General features: G+C 35.9%; 2 protein-coding genes across 2 annotated transcripts in view; one reads left to right on the top strand and one right to left on the bottom strand.

The window, feature by feature from the left end:
• LOC135222077 (uncharacterized) overlaps positions 1-22,047 on the bottom strand; it is a 112,041-nt gene that overhangs the window by 47,087 nt on the left and 42,907 nt on the right. The window lies entirely within an intron of this gene.
• On the top strand, positions 21,370-21,933 carry LOC135222529 (uncharacterized protein K02A2.6-like). Its single transcript, XM_064260615.1, has one exon. It carries the CDS (start codon positions 21,370-21,372, stop codon positions 21,931-21,933), a length of 564 nt encoding a protein of 187 aa, XP_064116685.1.

Genomic DNA, 22,047 nt, shown 5'->3' with positions numbered 1-22,047 from the left:
CTGACGATGTTGATAAATACCGGATCTACAGGTTTGTGGATGTTAACCGAGGACCAATATCCTCCTCAAAGGCTCTGGACCGTCTCACTTATCTATTAAGATTGATCCTTAATCTATTGTTTGCTTTGTCAGTTTTTACATGGTTTGGAGTCGTATTGCAAATGCATTTCTGCAACGACGCGGACAAAGTAACATGGCGGCCATGACGGCGATGAAAAATCCGTCTTCAGCAATGACGCAGTGAATACTTATAGTGCTGCAGCCGACAGACAACCCCTCAGCGTAGGTATTGGGAGGAGAAATGAGAAAAACAGCGATAAAGAAAAGGCGAGAGAAAGGGAGGGAGGGAGAGGGAAGGGATGGGGGATAGCAGCAGACGTTCGAATCAGTAAATGACTCCTGCTGACTCATACGACTTTGCCTTTAAAAGTCAAGAGTAGACGCCTTAACTAACAACATTTGACAATGAACTACATTACCAAAAATTACAGTGTTACAGTGCCATTTCGATTAAATAATTAGTTCGAAAGATATTTGAGAAAAACGATGACTCGCCGTCCCTGAAATGCAGAGTAGTTGGTATAAGCCTTCAAGCAGTACTGGTAGAAGGAAACCCGTTAAGACTACATGGTTTTTGGAAGATGTTTGTTTAAGTTGCTGTTTGCATGCTAACTGTTCTTTTGGTAATTAAGTGATCTTTTGATATTTCAAATTTAAAGATGTTGTTTGCTTGTTAACTGCTTCCCGGAGCGGAAGTGCGGTGGGTAGATTTTTGGTGGGTGGAATTTTCGTTGGTGGCATTTTCTATGGGTGGAATTTTCTGTGTGGAATTTTCGTGGGCAAGCCACCACTGCCGGCTGAGAGTGACATGGGCCGTGGCTGAGAGTTTCATGCAGCATTTCTGCGGCGCATTTTTTTAATTCTTTTTTTATTTGTGAAGTATATTAAGATGGTGGAAGAAAATATCACACGAACTCTGATGAATATGGCTGCGGTGAAGGATAAAGTCTTTTTAAGTGTTACGTTCTATCAGACTCGTACAAGGAAAAGAAGAAGGAGAAGAAGAAGAAAGGAGAGAGGAATGCAATATTGATCCAGCTTAATAATTTTAAGGTCGGCAGCTGGTGACAGCTAAGAACAAAACATTCCTACCCAATGGACTGAGGTGGAAACATAAGTTCAAATTACTTTCATAAATTGAACCGAAACTAGAATATGATAAAAAAAAAACTGTTGAAATGCATGAACTGTGTAAGACAGACATTCATTTGTCATTTATTTATTTTTTACATAATTATGAATAAGATATGCATCAAAATAAACACCATGGCTGAACGAGAATTGCGAATAACTATTTACTTTTTAGAATCATTCCCGTAATCAACAGATCGTTATATATAACATCAATGATTGGGAAGAGAGAGAGAGAGAGAGAGAGAGAGAGAGAGAGAGAGAGAGAGAGAGAGGAGAGAGAGAGAGAATCTTTTTAAAATTCATAATTCTCGCTAAAAGGCTTCATAAAAAGGAAAAAATAAAATTATCTGTGGTTTCTCTAAAACGTTAAACATTTACAAAGAGCCGACAGAGGAAAACTATATTACTATTTTTTTATAGCAGTTTCATTTTCGTGTGAAAGATTTCGAGACTCTAGAGCAGAAAATAAGGACATTTTGATTCAGGAAGCGAAAGTAGAAAGGAAACAGAGCTTCACATTTGACAGAAACGTCGCAACTTCCAGACTTTCGCTGTGAGAAAGTGAAGTCAGTTCTGACGAATAAAAGCGGATCCTGGTCAAGTATAAGAGTGAAAAGTATAAGTATAAGAGTGAAAAGTATAAGTATAAGAGAGTGAAATTTCTCTTTCAGAATAACAGAATAGCTTCCCTGTCATTCAAGAGAATTTCACTCTGCATAAAAGAATGCATCTCGACGGTGAAAAGATTTTCCATCAAGATTTTGAAAGGATTTCAACAAAAGTTCTGGTAATATGCGATCATATCTAAATTTAACCTTAAATACAATAATAGCTAATGAGATTAGAGGGCTGCAATTTGGTATGTTCGATGAATGGAGGGCGGACGATCAACTTACCAATTTGCAGCCCTCTAGCCTCAGTAGTTCTTCAAATCTGAGAGTGGACAGAAAAAGCGCGGACGGACAGACCAACAGCCATCTCAATAGTTTCCTTTTACAGACAACGAAAAAAAAGGGATTAGCAAAAATGAAAAGTCTTTGTACAGCTTCATTGATGGAAAATGCAACAATCTCGTAATTTCCCAGAATTGCAAAATTCAATAGCATATTTGAGCAGCCTAATAAGTATTACATTAAAGAAAAGGATTATATTAAGCTTGATTTATTTTAGACTACGGATTATGAAGTTTCAAACCATTAATGACGTTTTTGGAAGAAGGGCATAACATTTGTTCTCCAAATAGCAATATATATCACACTACACACACACACACACACACAACATTTACTACATACATACTACATACATATATGTATATATATATATATATATATATATATATATATCTATATATATATATTATATATATATATATATATATATATATATTATATATATATATATATATATATATATATATATATATATATATATATATATATATATATATATATATATTTCCAATCATCAGCTACAATCTTTGGGGATCTGTCAAAGGCCTTACTTATCCCTGTTGACCCAAGTACCTGCAAATCTTTCCAGACGAAAATTCGCTGGAAATTCCTGGAAGCGGCAAGAGGCCTTCAGTAATGGTGGGCAAATTCTTTGCTCATTTCAGTTAAGTGGAACTTTTTAGTGCCCGAGAGAGAGAGAGAGAGAGAGAGAGAGAGAGAGAGAGAGAGAGAGAGAGAGAGAGAGAAAGAAGGAAGTAAGAAAAGTTTAGCAATAAAATAAAAGTGAAAAAAATATATATAGAAAAAGTACATTAGTTAATCACTTATGCATTGCATATATATATATATATATAATATATATATACTATATATACTTATATATATATATATCATATATATATATATATATATATATATATATATATATATATATATATATATACTATGTATATACATATATACTATGTATGCATATATATATATATATATATATAATAATATATATATATATACATATATATATATATATATATATACATATATATATATATATATATATATATATATATATATATATATATACTATATATATATATATATATATTATATATATATATATAATAAGTATGTATATATATCATATATATATATATATATATAATATATATATATATATATATATATATATACATATATGAATACGCAAATGATTAACTAATGCAATTTTTTCTAAACATATTATTCCTTTTTATTTTATTGCTACCTTTTTCTTACTCTTCCTTCCCACATTTCACCCTCTCTCTCTCTCTCGGCACTAAAAAGTTCCACTTAAGTAGAATGGGCAAAGAATTTGCCCACCATTACTGAAGACCTCTTACCGCTTCCAGGAATTTCCATGGAATTTTCGTCTGGAAAAATTTGCAGGTACTTGTGGCAAAAGGTATAAGAAAGGCACTGACAAATCTCTACAGATTTTATCTGGTGATTGGAAATATTTTGGCAAAGCTATTTCCATGACAAAAAAGGACCTTATCATTTGCTTTCGAAGGCTCTGTTGCATTGGTCCTTTTGGAAGCATTTTTGGAGGCTAATACACAAACAAAAAGCATTTGATGAAAAATCTATTCAGAAGAATTTTGGGAGGCTAAATACACAAAAAAACATACGAAAAGAATGACAAGAACTTTGTCATCGTATTTAACAATATCTAGCTTTTGAAAGTAGGGCGTTTTCGTTTAAACCAGTGATCTTATCAACATGAGGAGCTAAGAACTTTTTCTGTGTACGTTGGGTCTCTTAGAATATTTTCCCTATCTTACTGATCACGACTTGAGGTTCTAGAGATGTTCACTTGAGATATACTATACCTAACACCTGTTAGAGTTAGAGTTCATGTGGATCAAATCATAGCAGCACAAAATGGCATAGCAGGTCACAGTAGGCATTCAGGAGGACCAGGTCATAACTTATGCTTCTAATCAAAACGTGTTCTGTCGACACATCAGAGGAGAATCATGTGCAATGACGATCAGGTACAAGGAGTACTGTGCAAACCAGTATGCGTAAGACGTCAAAATTTGGTGTACCTACTGCGTGAAGATGCCACTCTTGCGAATGTAGGCAAGTGAACTTCCCTCTAAGACATGCAATACAAGTTACAAGTGGAACAACCTATCTCCTCTTAGTTTAAAGCAGTCATAATTTCGATGTCCTCTGTTCAGTCATTCCCGCCATACTCTGCTACGATAGATATCTACCGTGACCTCAGGTAAAAAAGATATTATTATTATATTTATTATTATTATTAGTATTATTATTATCTAGTAGATGAAACCTATTCATATGGAACAAGCCCACCAAAGATGCCATTGACTTCAACTGAAATTCAAGCGTCCGAAGAATATGGTGTTCATTAGGAGGAAGTAAGAGGAAGTAGAAGGAAATACTGAATGAACGAACTAACTGACTATTAAAAAGAGAAAAATAAATTGATAAACAGATAATTAGATAAGAATGTATCAAAATACAATAAGAGGGGTATTAGGGTTGTAATGCATTGCATTTTCGCTTGAACCTCTGACGTTTATAGATATCATTGCGTCATCGTCCGAATATGACGTCACACGTCAAACCTCGTGTAAAGGCGGAAATAATTTGAGTTAATTGCTACTTTTGGTTTTCTGTAAAAGAAAACTGTCTGTCAGTCCTGCATTTTTCTGTTTCGCCCTCAGATCTTGATAACTACTGAGGCTAGAGGACTGCAAACTGGCATGTTGCTCATCCACCCTCCAATCATCTAACGTACCAAATTGCAGCCCTCTAGCCTCAGTAGTACTTATTTTATCTAAGGTTAAAGTTAGTCATGATCGAGATTGAAAGATTCATGGGCCGTGGCTCATACAGCATTATACGTTGTACAACTGCAGATGCTGCTGTCGTTATCGATGTATCGGTCTGGGAAACAACTCAGCCTTTATAAGATGGACATCCAATAAAAGCCCCGCGAATGACAGGGAGGTTTCCTTCACGTCTGCTCCGATTGTTTATCGCGGCCTTGGAGGTCCTTCCTTCCTTCCTTCCTTCCTTTCTATTCCTTCCTTCCTTCGTTTCCCCGCAAATCCTTTTTCTAATTGACTTTTTTCCTGCCATCTATCGATGGAGCAATCTCTCAGACTTTTTTTTTGTCATTCGGCCTGGTGAACATTCTTCTTTTTGTGCCTCCCTCATCTCTCTCTCTCTCTCTCTCTCTCTCTCTCTCAAGATATGCTCATATATTCATATTCCTGGTGATTACAAAAATAAAAAAAAATTCGAGTGAAATTTTACGGTGAAAATTGTTTATCAAATTGTGCTTGCTGTGACCAGACTGGATGCAAGTTGAAATAAAAGAGTACATATATATATATATATATATATATATATATATATATATATATATATATATATATATATATATATATATATATATATATATATATATATATATCTAAATCGCATGGATGGAACTCAAGCCTTTTGTATCGTTGCCACAATAATGAGACAACGTAGGATGGTGGTTGGTATCTTCCATCTTGTGATTCCATTATGTGTGTGGGAGGAAGTCCGCTTTGGGGGCGCATTGGTTCGTCCTTTTCTACTTTTCCACTTCGATTGCTTGAACACACCCTAAAGCACACTGCACATTTATCTTCATTGAGGCGTGTTTGTTTGCATACGCTATATATACATGTACTTACACACACATACATGTATATATATATATATATATATATATATATATATATATATATATATATTATATATATATATTAGAGAGAGAGAGAGAGAGAGAGAGAGAGAGAGAGAGAGAGAATAATTGTGACATTCATTAAGAAATATAACGCGATGTAAGTGAATTTGCATACAAATCTAATTACAGGTGTTGTTGGAATACCTTGAAAATTGCTTTCGCCATTACTATCAAACAAGAGCAAAATTTGCATCCTATGTTCATCAACTAAGCATAAAATGGGCATAAAACATTTCAAAGTTTCATCATAAATCTGTCTTCCCCAAGAAAATTCTGTGATAAATACCCCCAAGAAGTCTAAACTTCTTGAGCCACAATGGAACAGAAGTAAATAAACTACAAGTATATGTGTATATATATACATATATATATATATATATATATATATATATATATATACATATCATATATATATATATATATATATATAAAATGTGTAGTTGTTATAGTCCCAATACCCTCTAAGTTTCTCGAATTCTTCGTGCTTTTTTGGATATGCTTGTAACTGCAAAGCCCTGGATCCAAGTTCAAAGAAATATGAAGAAATTATGATGTCCGGTAGCAGGAAACGAATCCGCGATATCATAATCACGGCGAGGTCAAGTTGCCGATCTAACCACGAGAAGGATAAAAGTTTATTCCTTCTCGTACATACATATACCTCGTTTTGACAAGTTAAGAGGGCTTTGTAGCTATTAAGATTGCTTATGTAACTGGTAAAAATGAACACTAGATTCTACACAGAAAACTTAGAAAAGGAAAAATTGACAAACAAAATCATAATCCCTCATGTGAATAATTTATGGAGATCACACAAACCTTAGGCCACCTTAACCCTGTTTCGCCTTCACTTATCCAAAATACCCTGGGGATATCCTTAATTGATATTCTGTCCGTCTACGTTTTTAAAGATAAAGAGGTAGGAGTGTATGAAATCCCCTGTAGTGATTGTGATAAGTCATACATGGATTCACAGGAAAATCTCTAGGAAAGATTAATTCAACATAAGCGCTCAGTTAGATGTGGACAACATAGTTCGGAAGTTTTCCATCATATGAATACCCGAACCATACCACGGATGGAACTCATCCTGAATTTTCTACAAAAGCAGCTGTCGATACAAATGTCAGATGGTAGAATTTTCACGGGTAAAACAACAAGATAATAGAATCAACCTTTCCAATAGAGACAGAGACTCTGACCATATAGATTACATCTTCCTTAAGGCAACAATGAAGCGGATTAAGACAATTGACAGAACCAACATGAAGCAGATTAAGATAATTGACAGTACCAGCGTTGGCTTAGCAGTGACCCCAGGCATCACCTAAGGGCATATCTCCCACTATATATTTCGCTAATGTAACTTCTTCTGTATTTAACTACTTGATAAGGGTGGGAGTAAGTCCACCGAAATATAGTCCTTAGAGATGTTTTTATAGGGCCTTTTATACTATATATATATATATATATATATATATATATATATATATATATAGTATATATATATATACGTAAGCATATATATATGAAGTATATATAGATATATATATATATATATATATATATATATATATACATACACACACACACACACACTATATATATATAATATATATATATATATATCTATATATATATATGAATACAGCCACCCAATCTCATCATTTGTGTATAATCATCTATGGTAGATCCTATTATTTCTTTATTGTGGCGTGAGTGCGTGCGTGTCTGTGAGCTTACATCCCCTACAAGAGTAACAAAAATTATCTATCGTTGGTAACCGACCCACTCAAATGCATCATTAAGAGAGTTCTGCATTCTGCAAGCAAAAGCAATTCGTGTTGGATGTACACCTCCATGCACAGGTCACAGAAGCAAAAATTGGAAATCAGTGGAACTTGGAAATTCGTTCTAGCGATCACAGGAAAGGAATTCAAGGATGTATCGGATTACTGGCGTTGTGTTTCGTCTGCGTAAGAATGAGATTATGCAAACATGACAAGATTATTGTCCATCCTTCTGTCTTTCTCTCTCTCTCTCTCTCTCTCTCTCTCCAACATATACCGTAAGTGATGATGAGGTCGAATCAATGGGGAGACAGGGGCTTCCCAACCCACCCCAGGCTTACGGCAGCACGGGCTCTTCCTTACAGGCAGCCCGTAACGGTGGCAAGGTGTTGAAGGAGATACGAAGCTTGGTGTGGACCTCTTGACTCTGCCCTGTTAACAGAGACGTCCGACTTTAGAACCCATTCGATGCAATGGGATGGTCTTTGTTTGACCTTTCTATCCCAGGCGTTGCTCCGAAGAACCTCTCAGCATTCACAGGGCTCAGGAATTATTATTATTATTATTACTTCGGTAGATGAAACCTATTCACACGGAACAAGCCCACAGAGCACCCATTGACTTGGAATTCAATCTTTCAAAGAATATTGGTCTCATCCTCCCACCGCAGACCCCGCACTGCAGCAGTGATATAGAACCAATGATTTCATAGCCCCTGGGGAGACGCAAAGCCGCGACATCTCAGTGGCAATCCACGACACTAACCGCTATACCAGACCTGCAATGATCATGCTTAAGTTTTGAAAATATTCTTTTGGATCAGACCCTTTTCAAAAACAAATTAATTCATTTCATCAGAAGATTCAAAGCCAGGCTCAGACTTTTGATGCAAGAATCCTAGTTTCATAAATGCAGGATTTTTTATTTTCTGCGGAATGTTTTAAATATAAACATAACATACTTTTGTCAGATTACTATTTGGAATGTTGGCCTGTTCTACCTCTTACCACATTTTTTTTTCTATAAAACTTTTGCCCTTTGCCCGTAATATAAAAAATTGTTTTACCATTCAGTAAATCCTGCAGAAGAGATGCATATTCGCGTATTAAAACTGGTTAAGATCAGGATGAGTGTGCGGCAGTTCCCATTGGTGAAATAAATAAAACAAATCTCATTTTCTTTAAGGTGTATTGTAGCTTACTAGAGGTAACGTATTCCTCCAAAGACGGTAGCTAGGGAACATATCTATCTCTTTTCTGCACTCTTTGATCTTATTATTAAAGAATAAATCACTAAGTGAAGATTCACCAAAAGTTGAAATTCCGAGAAATACAGCTTTGAGCCCCATCCTTTTCTGTTAAGTGAGATCTGCTCTTAATTATGCACGCCTATTCCCCGCCCCCCCTACACCACCGCCCACACACCCACCTAGCCCTCCTTTGCCGTCTCTGATTTGCAATTAAGTCTTCAGCTCCCCTTGAAGTGAGCTGAAAGACCTGTGATACGCGAAGACACCCGACTGGAAGGTGAAGACTGAATGAGACAGGTATGAAACGAATCACTCGGAGACGAACCGGATCCGAGCGTTGATACAGCTTGTGAAACGACCGTGAAAAGCAATTAAAAGGTTCATTTTCTTCATTGCAGGGTTGTGTCAGGAGTAACTGTTACCTTGACGGAGAAGATGTATTATTTTTCATTATTATTGTTATTATTTCAGTAGATGAAACCTATCACAAAGAACAAGCATGCCAAAGGGGTCATCGACTTGAAATTCAAAGCTGACAAATAATGTTGGTTTCGACCTCCCACTGCAGACCCACACTGCGGCAGTAACTGATCATGATACAGAACCGCAAAGCCACGACATCTGAGTGGCATGCCACTACAGTAACCACTATACCAGCGGACCAGCTAAGAGTAAAGTCACTCGAAGCTCTTTTTCAAAGGGTTATTAATTTCCAACGGATTTCGATTTCATTTGCACGGCTGTCAAGATAAACAAGTGCGCAAACTTATAGTAAATTCTTATTTAATTTAAATAGCTTAATAGTTAATTCTAACGTGTGCGTACAAATAAGCTTCAAAGTTTTTTTATGAATAAATTATTTGAAAATGTCCCATAAACTATGCAGAATCTGGTGAGGGGAGAAAATACACAAAAACGTACTTACACACATAATACACATAATATATCACTCCTGTGAGAACGTTCTCACCTTGGAAAAGTCTTTTCATTCATAATTGCCTCCTGGAAACTTGGAAAGATGAGGTTTTAACCATAACCCATTATCTTGCAGCCGATATACTGAAACCTTAGTAATAGATTCAGAGGAAAGTGTGCAGTACTGCATCAACTTCACAATCAGGAAACGCAAATTCAAGGTAGAGTCAGTCATAATAACCATTTTTATGATCTTTTAGCAGGTTACAATTTTTCACATTATGTTTGGAGGCGCTCGTGATTGCGAAAGGATTCCTTTGCACTGGACTTTGGTCCAGTTGAAAGGATCTCTTCGTTTCTTTTTTTGAATCTTCAGCTGAAAATCTTTACGGACAGAGTCAACAGGGCTGCAAGGGAAAATCAGCCTCCAGAGAGATTAGATATAGGAAGAGGCCAGTGACCAACCACAGACTGTACCAGTCAGCTTTCGAAGGGACCTTACTCCTCTCTCTATTAATAACTATTATCTCAACGGCGGCTGGTGATGCGAGAGAAAATAACGAAATTTTCCTTCATATGCACTAAATGTAATTGCACTGCTGTCACAAGGTACCGGCAGGGAAACAACTGATTTAATAATAAAATCATCTGGTGTCACAAAAACAAAATTCGTCGGCATCGTAAAATATGTACTAAAAACAAATCATTTTACTTAATGTATTAGAAGAAGTCAATGAAGCTGCCATGGATTAAATAAGACGTTTCGTAACTTTACAAGAACTGTTATAGATTTCTAGCGAAGATCCACACACACACACACACACACACACACACGAACAGGTAAACTTGTATCCTACTACAAACAAACATTCCTGGTGAAGGTATCACATCATTCTTTTATTATTGTTATTCAGAAGGCGAGCCCTATTCATAAGGAACAAGCCTACATAGGGACCATTGACTTCGAATTCAAGCTTCCAAAGATTATGATCCCTCTTTCGACAGAATGGACGCCATAATAGGAAATAAATACCAGAAATATTTAACCAGTGGAAAAACTTCTCCCATAAAATTAACGAGTCAAGAAAATCCAATCAATTGACAGCAGAAGGACGCCATACCTCCTCACTCCTTCTAACAAAGCCAAATGCTGACTCGATGAGCAGCTTTTGTTGTGAAAGAAAACCAAGTATCGATTTTAGCGGAAATCCGTCAGCGCCTCTTCGCAGGCTCGAAATTATCTTCAACATCATTAAGACGGGAAAGAAATCTTCCCTCGTAAGTAAGTGGCTGCTCTCTCCTTGGTAGGGAGTTTCGACATTTTTCAATTTTACTTTTCCTCGAGGGTGATTAAACAACAGATGACCGGGAGATATATTTGTTCAGTACTAACTAGAAAATTCTGGAGAAAAGGTCCACACACAAATAATATATACGTACTATATATATATATATATATATATATATATATAGTATATATATATGAATTTCTATCACAACACCGTGATTCAATTACATGTCCTTTATTATCCAATTCGCTCTACCTCGGAATTAATATATTTTCATGTATGTCAACCGAAGGGGGAATTTTTTATCTGATAAAAATTTCGTCCTGCCGTGGGTTCGCCAACCAGCACCCAGCGGACAGACGAGAAGAAAAAATCAGGAATTCAGTGACGTTATCGACTTCGGTTGACATATATGAAAATATATTAATTCCAAGGTACAGTGAATTGGATATTAAAGTACATTTGTAGCTAAATGCGTAATACATAATATATATATATATATATATATATATATATATATATATATATATATATATATACGCATATATATATATATATATATATATATATACACATATATATATATATATACATATGTACTTGTATTAAACTATCGTAATGTTAACTTCATGCCAATAACATGTGCCAAAAAAGTTGATTTTATGAACGTTCGTGTTGCGTAAATCATGACTGAAAAATATTTACATAATAATTTTCAAACATTATCTTACAAATTCAAATATATATATATATATATATATATATATATAGTATATATATATATATATATATATATATATATATATATATATATATTTAATTTGTTAAAATTTCCTTAAATTTATTAAAATGTTTCAAATTCTTTATTTTTCATTTTTTTCTCTTTGTTCTGGTTTAGATGTAAATATAGTGTTAAGCGTAAATGTTGTATATAATCCTTATCATGTATACTAGCATTGCATATTCTATTAGTTTTTCAGCCTGGGAAAAGTATCGAGCAATACGAAACTTCGGCATTTTAATAAACCGATATAAACAAAACGCCTTTCCATGAACTCCAAATTGTCTATATATATTTATATATATATATATATATATATATATATATATATATATATACATATATAAATATAAATATATATACATATATATATATATAAAGATATATATATATATCTATATATATATATATATCTATATATATATGTCTATATATGTATATTTATATATGTATATATATATATATATATATATCTATATATATTAATATATATAGACAATTTTGGAGTTCATGGAAAGGCGTTTTGTTTATATCGGTTTTATTAAAATGCCGAAGTTTCGTATTGCTCGATACTTTTCCCAGGCTTGAAAACTAATAGAATATGCAATGCTAGTATACATGATAAGGATTATATACAACATTTACGCTTAACACTATATTTACATCTAAACCAGAACAAAGAGAAAAAATGAAAAATAAAGAATTTGAAACATTTTAATAAATTTAAAGAAATTTTAACAAATTAAATATATATATATATACTATAATATATATATAGTATATATATATATATAATATATATCATATATATATATATATATATATATATGAAATTTGTAAGATAATGTTTGAAAATTATTATGTAAATATTTTTCAGTCATGTTAAAAGCTTTTAATGTCAACCTTGCTTTTTCCTATAATAACACACTAAAAGGAATGTTAATAAAAAATGGCCACAGAGAAAGTAACAACATATATAAAATTCCATGTATGGATTGTCCCTCATTTTATCTCGGACAGTCTAGCAAGGGGCTAGAAGTAAGGCTAAGCCAGCATAAATATTCTGTAGAAAACTGGGCAAACATCTAATGCAATATTCATTCATTTAAGTGAAAACAACCACCGAATAAATTGGGTTGGTAGTTCAGTAATTGCAAGGTCAAGAGATTTCTTATCACGAAATCTTTTAGAATTTGCATTAATACAAACTTACTTTTCATTGTAATTTCATTGTTAGTCGTGGCCTTTTTCATTTAGACCCTTGTATTTGTAACATGTTTAAGAATGACCTCAAAGATATAATTAAAGACTTAAATAAAAATTAGTTGTGTCGGATTCTAGGTACTAATCTGTTTATAATCCCTATCTGTCAGTTATACGAATCTTCTTGTATTGTCTTTTTCCTCATGTATGTTTACTTTCCTTCGTGGCATATATCTTTATATATACTATATATATATATATATATAATATATATATATATATATATATAAAAGATATATGCCACGAAGGAAAGTAAACGACGGAGTATCCGACGAGACCTTTCGACGTTTAAACTTCCATTACTAAGCAGATGAACTAACATACATGAGGAAAAAGACAATACAAGAAGATTCGTATAACTGACAGATAGGGATTATAAACAGATTAGTACCTAGAATCCGACACACCTGGAAGATGCGTAACCTTCCCAAACAAGCATAAACAATGGGCGCAATTAAAAGTTTAAGACAATCATCTCAGATACAAGGATAAGACAATTAAAGGATTATAGGTGACAGCTATTCAGAACTTTAGTAAACAAAACCATATTCACAATACATTTTAGACATACATTTACAACGAAGATAACTCTAATGGCAACTAATTTTTATTTAAGTTTTTAATTATATCTTTGAGGTCATTCTTAAACATGTTACAAATACAAGGGTCTAAAATGAAAAAGGCCACGACTAACAATGAAATTACAATGAAAAGTAAGTTGTATTAATGCAAATTCTAAAAGATTTCGTGATAAGACATCTCTTGACCTTGCAATTACTGAACTACCAACCAACCCAATTTATTCGGTGGTTGTTTTCACTTAAATGAATGAATATTGCATTAGATGTTTGCCCAGTTTCTACAGAATATTTATGCTGGCTTAGCCTTACTTCTAGCCCCTTGCTAGACTGTCCGAGATAAAATGAGGGACAATCCATACATGGAATTTTATATATTATGTTGTTGCTTTCTCTGGGGCCATTTTTTATTAACATTCCTTTTAGTGTGTTATTATAGGAAAAAGCAAGGTTGACATTAAAAGCTTTTAACAATGATTTAATGTATTCAAATCCGTTAAAATAAGGCAAATGTTCTTAGAATTTTCTTTCTGTGTGTTACTTACACTATAAAACTTTTTGTGGGCTTTATTATAACAAATATCTAATATATGTGAAGGATATCATAAATCTTTCCATATTTTTCTTATGTTAGTTCAATTTCTTGATCCAAATATTGGTGACTGACAATGCACAATGCTCGTAAAAACATAGAAGAAAAAAAAATGATATTTTTATGTTAAAATGGTGGCCTGAGAAGAAATGAACATAAGTTAAGTTGTTGGTCGGTTTCCTATAAGTACTGAATTTACATTGAAATGGTTATCTATGTATCAAACATCTAAGAAAGGGAGGCAATTGTCTTTTTCTAATTCTAGAGTAAACTTAATCGATGGTTCCTGGTTACTTAATTTAGAGAGTAAATCATTTACATCAATACCGACAAGCAGGACAGCTAAAATATCATCAACATAACGATACCACTTTACAGGAATATAAATGATTTTAGGTAAGTAGCGTTTTTTTCAAAGAATTCCATGTTACAAGTTTGAGAGTAGTGGTGATAAAGGATTTCCCATTGCCATGCCAAATATTTGTTGATAAAATTCACCATTGAATATAAACTTACAATCACAAATGCACAAACTCGTGAGTGAAATAATGTGACTTATAGGTAGGGGTAATTCATGCTGAGTTAGTTCATTACTAAGTATTCATAAAATAGTCTATAGGGACTTTAGTAAATAGAGAACATACATCAAAACTAACGAATCTATCAGTAGGGCAAAGAGCAATTTTGTTTAATTTATCAACTAAATCTAGAGAATTATATACATGAGAATCGGAGATGGTTCCAAGTAACCGGGACAAGATCTTGGTGATATATTTTCTAAAGTTTATATGAATTGAACCAACAGTACTGATAATAGGCCGCATAGGGTTATTTTCTTGTGCGTTTTGACTAATCCGTACAAGTAAGGTAGCGAAGGAGATTTGACTGACAATTTGCCGAGTAGTTCTGTTTTATCTTTAAGGATATTTTTCACTGTGCTATTGAAGTTTTTTATGACTTGATCAAGGGGATTTTTTGTTAGTTTTTTTATAAGTCACATCAACATCCAGTAGGCTTGCATACGTGATATTTAGTCAGCTTTATCTAAAATTACTATACTATTTGACTTATCAGCTTTTGTAATGTGGATAGTATTGTCCTTTTTAAGATCGGTCAAACTTTCGCTTATAGCGAGCAGGGAAGTTACATTTCATGCTTAACAACGTTGGCAGCATCCATAAACAATACCTTTAATCATGTCAACATGATTTTGAGGAAGATCACAATATTTTTCAAATTTACTTAGGGATGACGCAATCATTAAAGCAGAGGTCTACTTGTTATAAAGAAAAATAAACCATATCCAAGCACACTCACAACATTTTCACTGATTTGTTTACTAGATAAGTTAAAAACACAATCTTAACGTGCACAATTAGTCCAATCACTGCTATCAATAAGATTTTTTAGTTTTCTGTCGAGTTTTCTTTTTCAGGGCATCTGTAGTCCTACATAGTTTTTCGTAAATTTCCCATCGCAGCGAGTCCTTCCAATCAGCCAGGATGGAATGATTGAAAAGAGATCCTTGTTTTTTCCAGTTCCTTGAATTTTTCCTTCTCTTCTTGCTTGGCGGCTGGTATGTGCTGTTTCAACATCATGGCACTAAATTCATTGAATGGGTGATTGTCATACCTTCTTAGACGGCGTGGCGGCAAGGATTTAGGGAGCACTTGTTCAGAGAGGCACTTCTTCAAGAACTTAAGACGAATTCTGGTTGAATGTGCAGCCACAAGAGACTTAGAGTTGGTAGTGACGACACATCTCAAAAGAGGAAACAGAATAGCGAAAGTAAACGTGGCCCTCATTATGTATAACTGAATCACGAAAGTTAGGAACGTGATAAATCCATAAATAAAGATATATGCCACGAAGGAAAATAAACAACGGAGTATCCGTGAGACCTTTCGACATTTAAACGTCCTTTACTAAGCAGATGAACTGACATACATGAGGAAAAAGACAATACAAGAAGATTCGTATAACTGACAGATAGGGATTATAAAGAGATTAGTACCTAGAATCCGACACACCTGGAAGATGAGTAACCTTCCCAAACAAGCATAAACAATGGGTGCAATTAAAAGTTTAAGACAATCATCTCAGATACAAGGATAAGACAATTAAAGGATTATAGGTGACAGCTATCAGAACTTTGGTAAACAAAACCATATTCACAATACATTTTAGACATACATTACAACGAAGATAACTCTAAGGCAACTAATTTTTATTTAAGTCTGTAATTATATCTTTGAGGTCATTCTTAAACATGTTACAAATACAAGGGTCTAAATGAAAAAGGCCACGACTAACAATGAAATTACAATGAAAAGTAAGTTGTATTAAAGCAGATCCTAAAAGATTTTGTGATAAGACATCTCTTGACTTTGCAATTACTGAACTACCAACCCAATTTATTCGGTGGTTGTTTTCACTTAAATGAATGAATATTGCAGTAGATGTTTGCCCAGTTTCTACAGAATATTTATGCTGGCTTAGCCTTACTTCTAGGCCCTTGCTAGACTGACTGAGATAAAATGAGGGACAATCCATACATGGAATTTTATATATTATGTTGTTGCTTTCTCTGGGGCCATTTTTTATTAACATTATTAGGTTTCGGGTCAAATGTTTGTTAGAAGTGAATTACCACTTGATTTTGCTTTATATAATGATTATGATTAAAAAGAAATAAGGTGGGATTTTTTTTCCAATTTCCCTCAGTGGGTAAATTGACGAAATCCAAGATGGCCGCCATGAAAGTCAAGAAATATCTCATCCATTCCTTATTTTTGCAACCGGGTAAGATGAAAATATAAATGAAAAGCCTTTATATGCTTTTTAGTACCGTATAAATCTGATTCTGTCATCCATAGCTCAATATTTTAAAGGAGATAAAATGGCAGCCATAAATAGTTTTAAAAAATGAGCCATTTGCCATGTACGTAGTGGAGTATAAAGAAAAACAGCGAAGTATGTCCTTATAGCATTAAATCTTGATAAACAAACGGTATACATCATAAATTAATACATATTTGAGCATTTTCATCATTAAGCCGTGCATTCTCATCTGTGTTTCTTAAAGGTAGATCTAGGTATATACATATGTTCTCCAACTCATCCTTCTTCATGCAAGTCTTCCGTTGCCACATTCATATCATACGACTAAGTTTGGTTATTGTAGCTAAAGTTTACACAGTCACACATTTCTGTGCATGGAATATTATTATCCAAACAACTAGATTTCCTCTTGCATCCACCTGGAGGATTCAAACACATTACTGCAAACTAATGATGCTTAGACGCATCAAACTTCCACCCATATTCAACAGAAGATGAGAGACATGGGTTGCTTACGCCAGCCTTTCTCCAAATCATTGCTATGTAATGTGCCCACTGAATATGCAATGTTAGTGAGCCGGTCAATTGGAGGAAAACTTTCTCCTCCAGCTGCTCGATTGGAGTACAGAAACCATTGAAGATCATTCACTTTAGTGTACACATACAGTTTACAGATGAATTGTTCCAACTGGTCATATACTTCTTGTTCCAGGTCTTGGTATCCTAAAGATTCCAGAGCATTACGTATGTCGTCATCATCACACGCCAAGAACGCTTTGAAGCACCACTCTTTGGTTCTCCCCTGAGTCCCAACACCTTCCAGGCATGTCCGATCCTGTTAGAGAAGAAAAGCCCAATAATGCTGAAGTATGACGTTCTCCTAACTTTTCATAAACTGGTTTGGCCAGTATTTTTCTCTTCATGTTTCCCTTCCCTGTAAGGAAGCTTATTATATCAGTGTGTAAGTTTGGGTACATTTGGATCATGAGAATGAAAACAGCAGTGTCTGGTCAATTGAAATAGCATTCAGCAGGGGTAAGGTGTCTGCCTCTTCGAGGCTGTGTGCGAGACGGTTGGTTGGAATATTAGTGTTACCACTCATTTCTGTCCCTGATGTAAACTTGAACTTCTTCACCTGGTTTATTTGGCTCCTGCTATGATCTGTACAATTTGCAGCTAGGTAAGTCGTAAGTTCTGCTTTTGTCTTGATATTTGAAAGAAAATCCTTCCAAGAAATATTCTGGATTAAAGTAGCGTCCTTGATTTCCGTGCTAAACGATGATTGGACCCGCACTCTGAGATATGTCTCTCACTGGATGAGGGAGCAGACTTGAAGACTATATTGGATGCCATGGAGTTGCACTTGCGCAACCAAAGGAATGTCATCGTGGACCGACGCGACTTTCATACAAGAGTCCAGGAGTTGCACGAGACCTTCGATGATTTTTTGTGTGGCATTAAAGAGATTGCTTCTTTCTGTGATTTTTGTGGAAACCTGCATGGACAGCAGACTACGGAACAGGATCGTCGTTGGAAACAGAGATGGAGAGGCTTTGAAACGTATGTTAGAAGAAAAGAAAGCTCACTTTGCAGATGGCTATTGATATTTGCAGAGCATCGGAAAATGCAAATGCCAGTCGTGCGTGTTATTCAGGGCAGTGAAAAGTATAATGTTTCTAGAGTGTCCCAATACAAGCAAGGTCAGAAGGCAGCCCATTTAAAGCAGCAGTGCTTTAGGTGCGGAGGTGAGCGCCATCGTGATAAGATGGCATGCAAGGCTCTAAACAGGGACTGCAAACAATGTGGTAAGAAAGGTCACTTTGCAGTGGTGTGCATTTGGGTCAAAGGGCCAGGCCCTGTCTCCTCAGAAGAAGAAAACGAATAATAAAAGCACGTTCAAGCCTTCAAAGCAGAATCTATATCGTGTCATTGGAGATATTTACAGCAACTGTGCGTCATCACGTCCAACCCCTCAGATTTGCATCAGTACCTCTCACCCCAAAGGATCAAGTTCAGTTATGTGGACACCTGACTCTGGAGCGGAGACAACTGTGATAGGACTTGAGAACGCTAAATCTCTGGAATTCATGATAGTTCACTGGAGCCGATCATTATGGGTGGTCTTATTGCAGCAGATCGTCAACCTCTCACTAACATGGCTACTTTTGAGGCGTTTTTTAACTTTGGGTAATCGTAGTACGACAACAGTTGTGTCAGTCGTCAAGGAAGTGAAGGTGCACTTCTGAGCTGAATTTGATTGTGTAAACACTGGGAATATTACCAGAAAACTTTCCAGCGCAAATACAGCATGTTACATGTTCAGTGTTGCAACCACATATAGCATCGAGAACAGGAAGGTTTTGGAGCCACAAATGACTTCTAAACACACAGGATGTTGTGCAGTCTGCAAGTACCAGCAGTTTGGTGTCTGTACCAGTGGCATTGCCAAGATGGCCACACAGCAGAGACCCTACAGAAGCAGAGCGTGCAGAACATGCAGCTTCCATCATTTTCTGCTTATCCTCATGTATTTGATGCTTCAGCTACTCTAAGGGAAATGCAGGGAGGTCCTATGAGGATTCAGCTGTCAGCAGATGCACATCCTTTTGCAGTGACCGCACCACGCACCATTCCGATTGTTGGAGATAGGATATTAAAGCTCAGCTAGATGACTTGCTTGCTAAGGATGTCATTGGTGAGGTTGATTACCCCACCGAATGGTGTCATCCGATGGTCCCTATTGCAAAGAAGATGGGTGGTGTGCGGTTGTGTGTGAACCTTACAAGACTTAACCGCTATGTGCGCAGATCTACATATCCAGTTCGAATCATACCCCTCATGATGCTATATCGTCAATGGATGCTGGAGCCAGGTGGTTCACTACTTTGGATGCGAAGATGGGATACTTCCAAATCAAAATTGCTGAAGAAGATCAGGATCTTACTTACTTCACCACACCTTGGGGACGTTACAAATTCAAACGAGCTGTGATGGGGCTTATATCATCTGGAGATGAGTACAATCGTTGAGAAGATATTCCACGTACTGTCAAAATTGTTGATGATATTTTGGTGTATGATTCTAGTTACCGTGACCACTTACTAGCCCCATGTGATCACACTTGTGCAAAAATGTGACAAATTTGGAATGACCCTAAATCCTGAACAAAAATTATCTTTGCTCAACCTAATGTTGATTTTGTGGTTACAGTATAAATCATGAAGGTTATATTGTGGATTCTCAGAAGGTGAGAGCTATAGCTGAATTTCCAAAGCCACAAAATATCACTGATCTCAGGTCATTCATGGGTTTAACCAATCACTTGGGGAGCTTTTCCTCTGCGATTGCAGCTGCTGCACAGCCACTCAGGGACCTGCTTAAACCTCGGAATGAGTGGTGCTGGACCCCTCAGCATGATGTGGCTTTCGAGAAAACTAAAGAAGCACTCATAGCTCCTCTTGTTTTAGCTCATTTTGATGCATCTTTACCTACTATGCTTCAAACTGACGCATCCAAGTTGCATGGTATGGGGTTTGTTTTGCTGCAACAACATAGAGAGGCTTGAAGCTATCCAGTGTGGATCAGGTTTTTAAACGGATGCGGAAACTAGGTATGCCGTAATTGAGGTTGAGATGGCTGCTGTACTTTGGGCAGTGAGGAAATGCAGTGTTTACTTGGTTGGTTTGCCTTATTTTGACCTGGTAGTAGACCATCGACCACTTGTTCCTATTCTCAATTAAAAAATTTCTTGGAGAAATAGAAAATCCTCGACTGCAGCGTATGAGAATGAAAAAACTCTGCAGATTTACTTTTGCTGCACGGTGGCAAAGTGGGAAATGTCACAGCATGCCGGATGCACTCTCGTTCACCAGTTCAGAGCCTTGTTGAGGACAATGATGTGCTGGATGATGCAGATCCATTGCATGCTGCTGTTGTATCGTCTTTATTAGCTACTTGTGAGGAGGGCATAAGGTTAGCACCTCTACGGGACCAGACGCTGGATAAGATTCGTGATGCATTCTGCACATGATGGCTCATATCTGTCATTAAGAGATGTAATAAGAAATGAAAGGATTTCCAGATCATAAGCATAGCTTTCCAGAAGAGTTGCGAGTATACTGGGGAATTTGGGACATGCTGGCTGTGGATGATGGTTTGATAGTTTATGGACCTAGACTTCTCAAACCTCGCAGCCTGCGTAGTGAAACTTTGCAGTGTCTGCATGATGCTCACCAAGTAGTGGACCGCACCAAGCGTCGAGCACGCCAGACTATATACTGGCCAGGGATTGACAGGGACGTTGAGAATACAGTGAAGTCTTGTTCTCGTTGCCAAGAGCTGTTACCAGGTCAGCAGAATGAGCCTTTGATGCAGGAAGGCTTCCCAAGTCGAGTATTTGAGTCCGCGTCTGCTGATTATTTTCATATCTCTGGCAAGACATTTCTTGTGTACGTTGATCGCCTATCAGAATGGCCGCATGTATCTTCGTGCAATGGATCAACTTCTGCAGCTCAACTAGTTAGTTTGTTGAGGCCAATATTTTCAGACACAGGTGTGCCTGTAGTACTGAAAACGGATGGAGGACCGCAGTTCGCTTCATCAACATTGCGGCGTTTCCTTGCTCGATGGGGGGTGGAACACCGCGTGACATCGCCCTATAATCCAAAAGAAAATGGTTCATGCCGAAGCTACCGTTAGATTATCAAGAAGTTGATTTTGACGACCACAGGAAATGCAAGCTGGATGAGGATGAGTTCGCACGATGGCTTCTTGAGCTCAGGAATACTCCACGGGCGGAGGCGGTAGGATCTC

This window comes from Macrobrachium nipponense, chromosome 3 (genome assembly GCF_015104395.2).
Source record: "Macrobrachium nipponense isolate FS-2020 chromosome 3, ASM1510439v2, whole genome shotgun sequence".
NCBI classification, from domain to species: Eukaryota; Metazoa; Arthropoda; class Malacostraca; order Decapoda; family Palaemonidae; genus Macrobrachium; species Macrobrachium nipponense.
The sequence above is the reverse complement of the archived record's forward strand: the minus strand, read 5'-3'. Positions and strand labels throughout refer to the sequence as shown.

Excerpts from the sequence above, each read along its gene's own strand:
- LOC135222529 (XM_064260615.1), top strand. The coding sequence starts at position 21,370 with ATGCTGGCTGTGGATGATGGTTTGATAGTTTATGGACCTAGACTTCTC.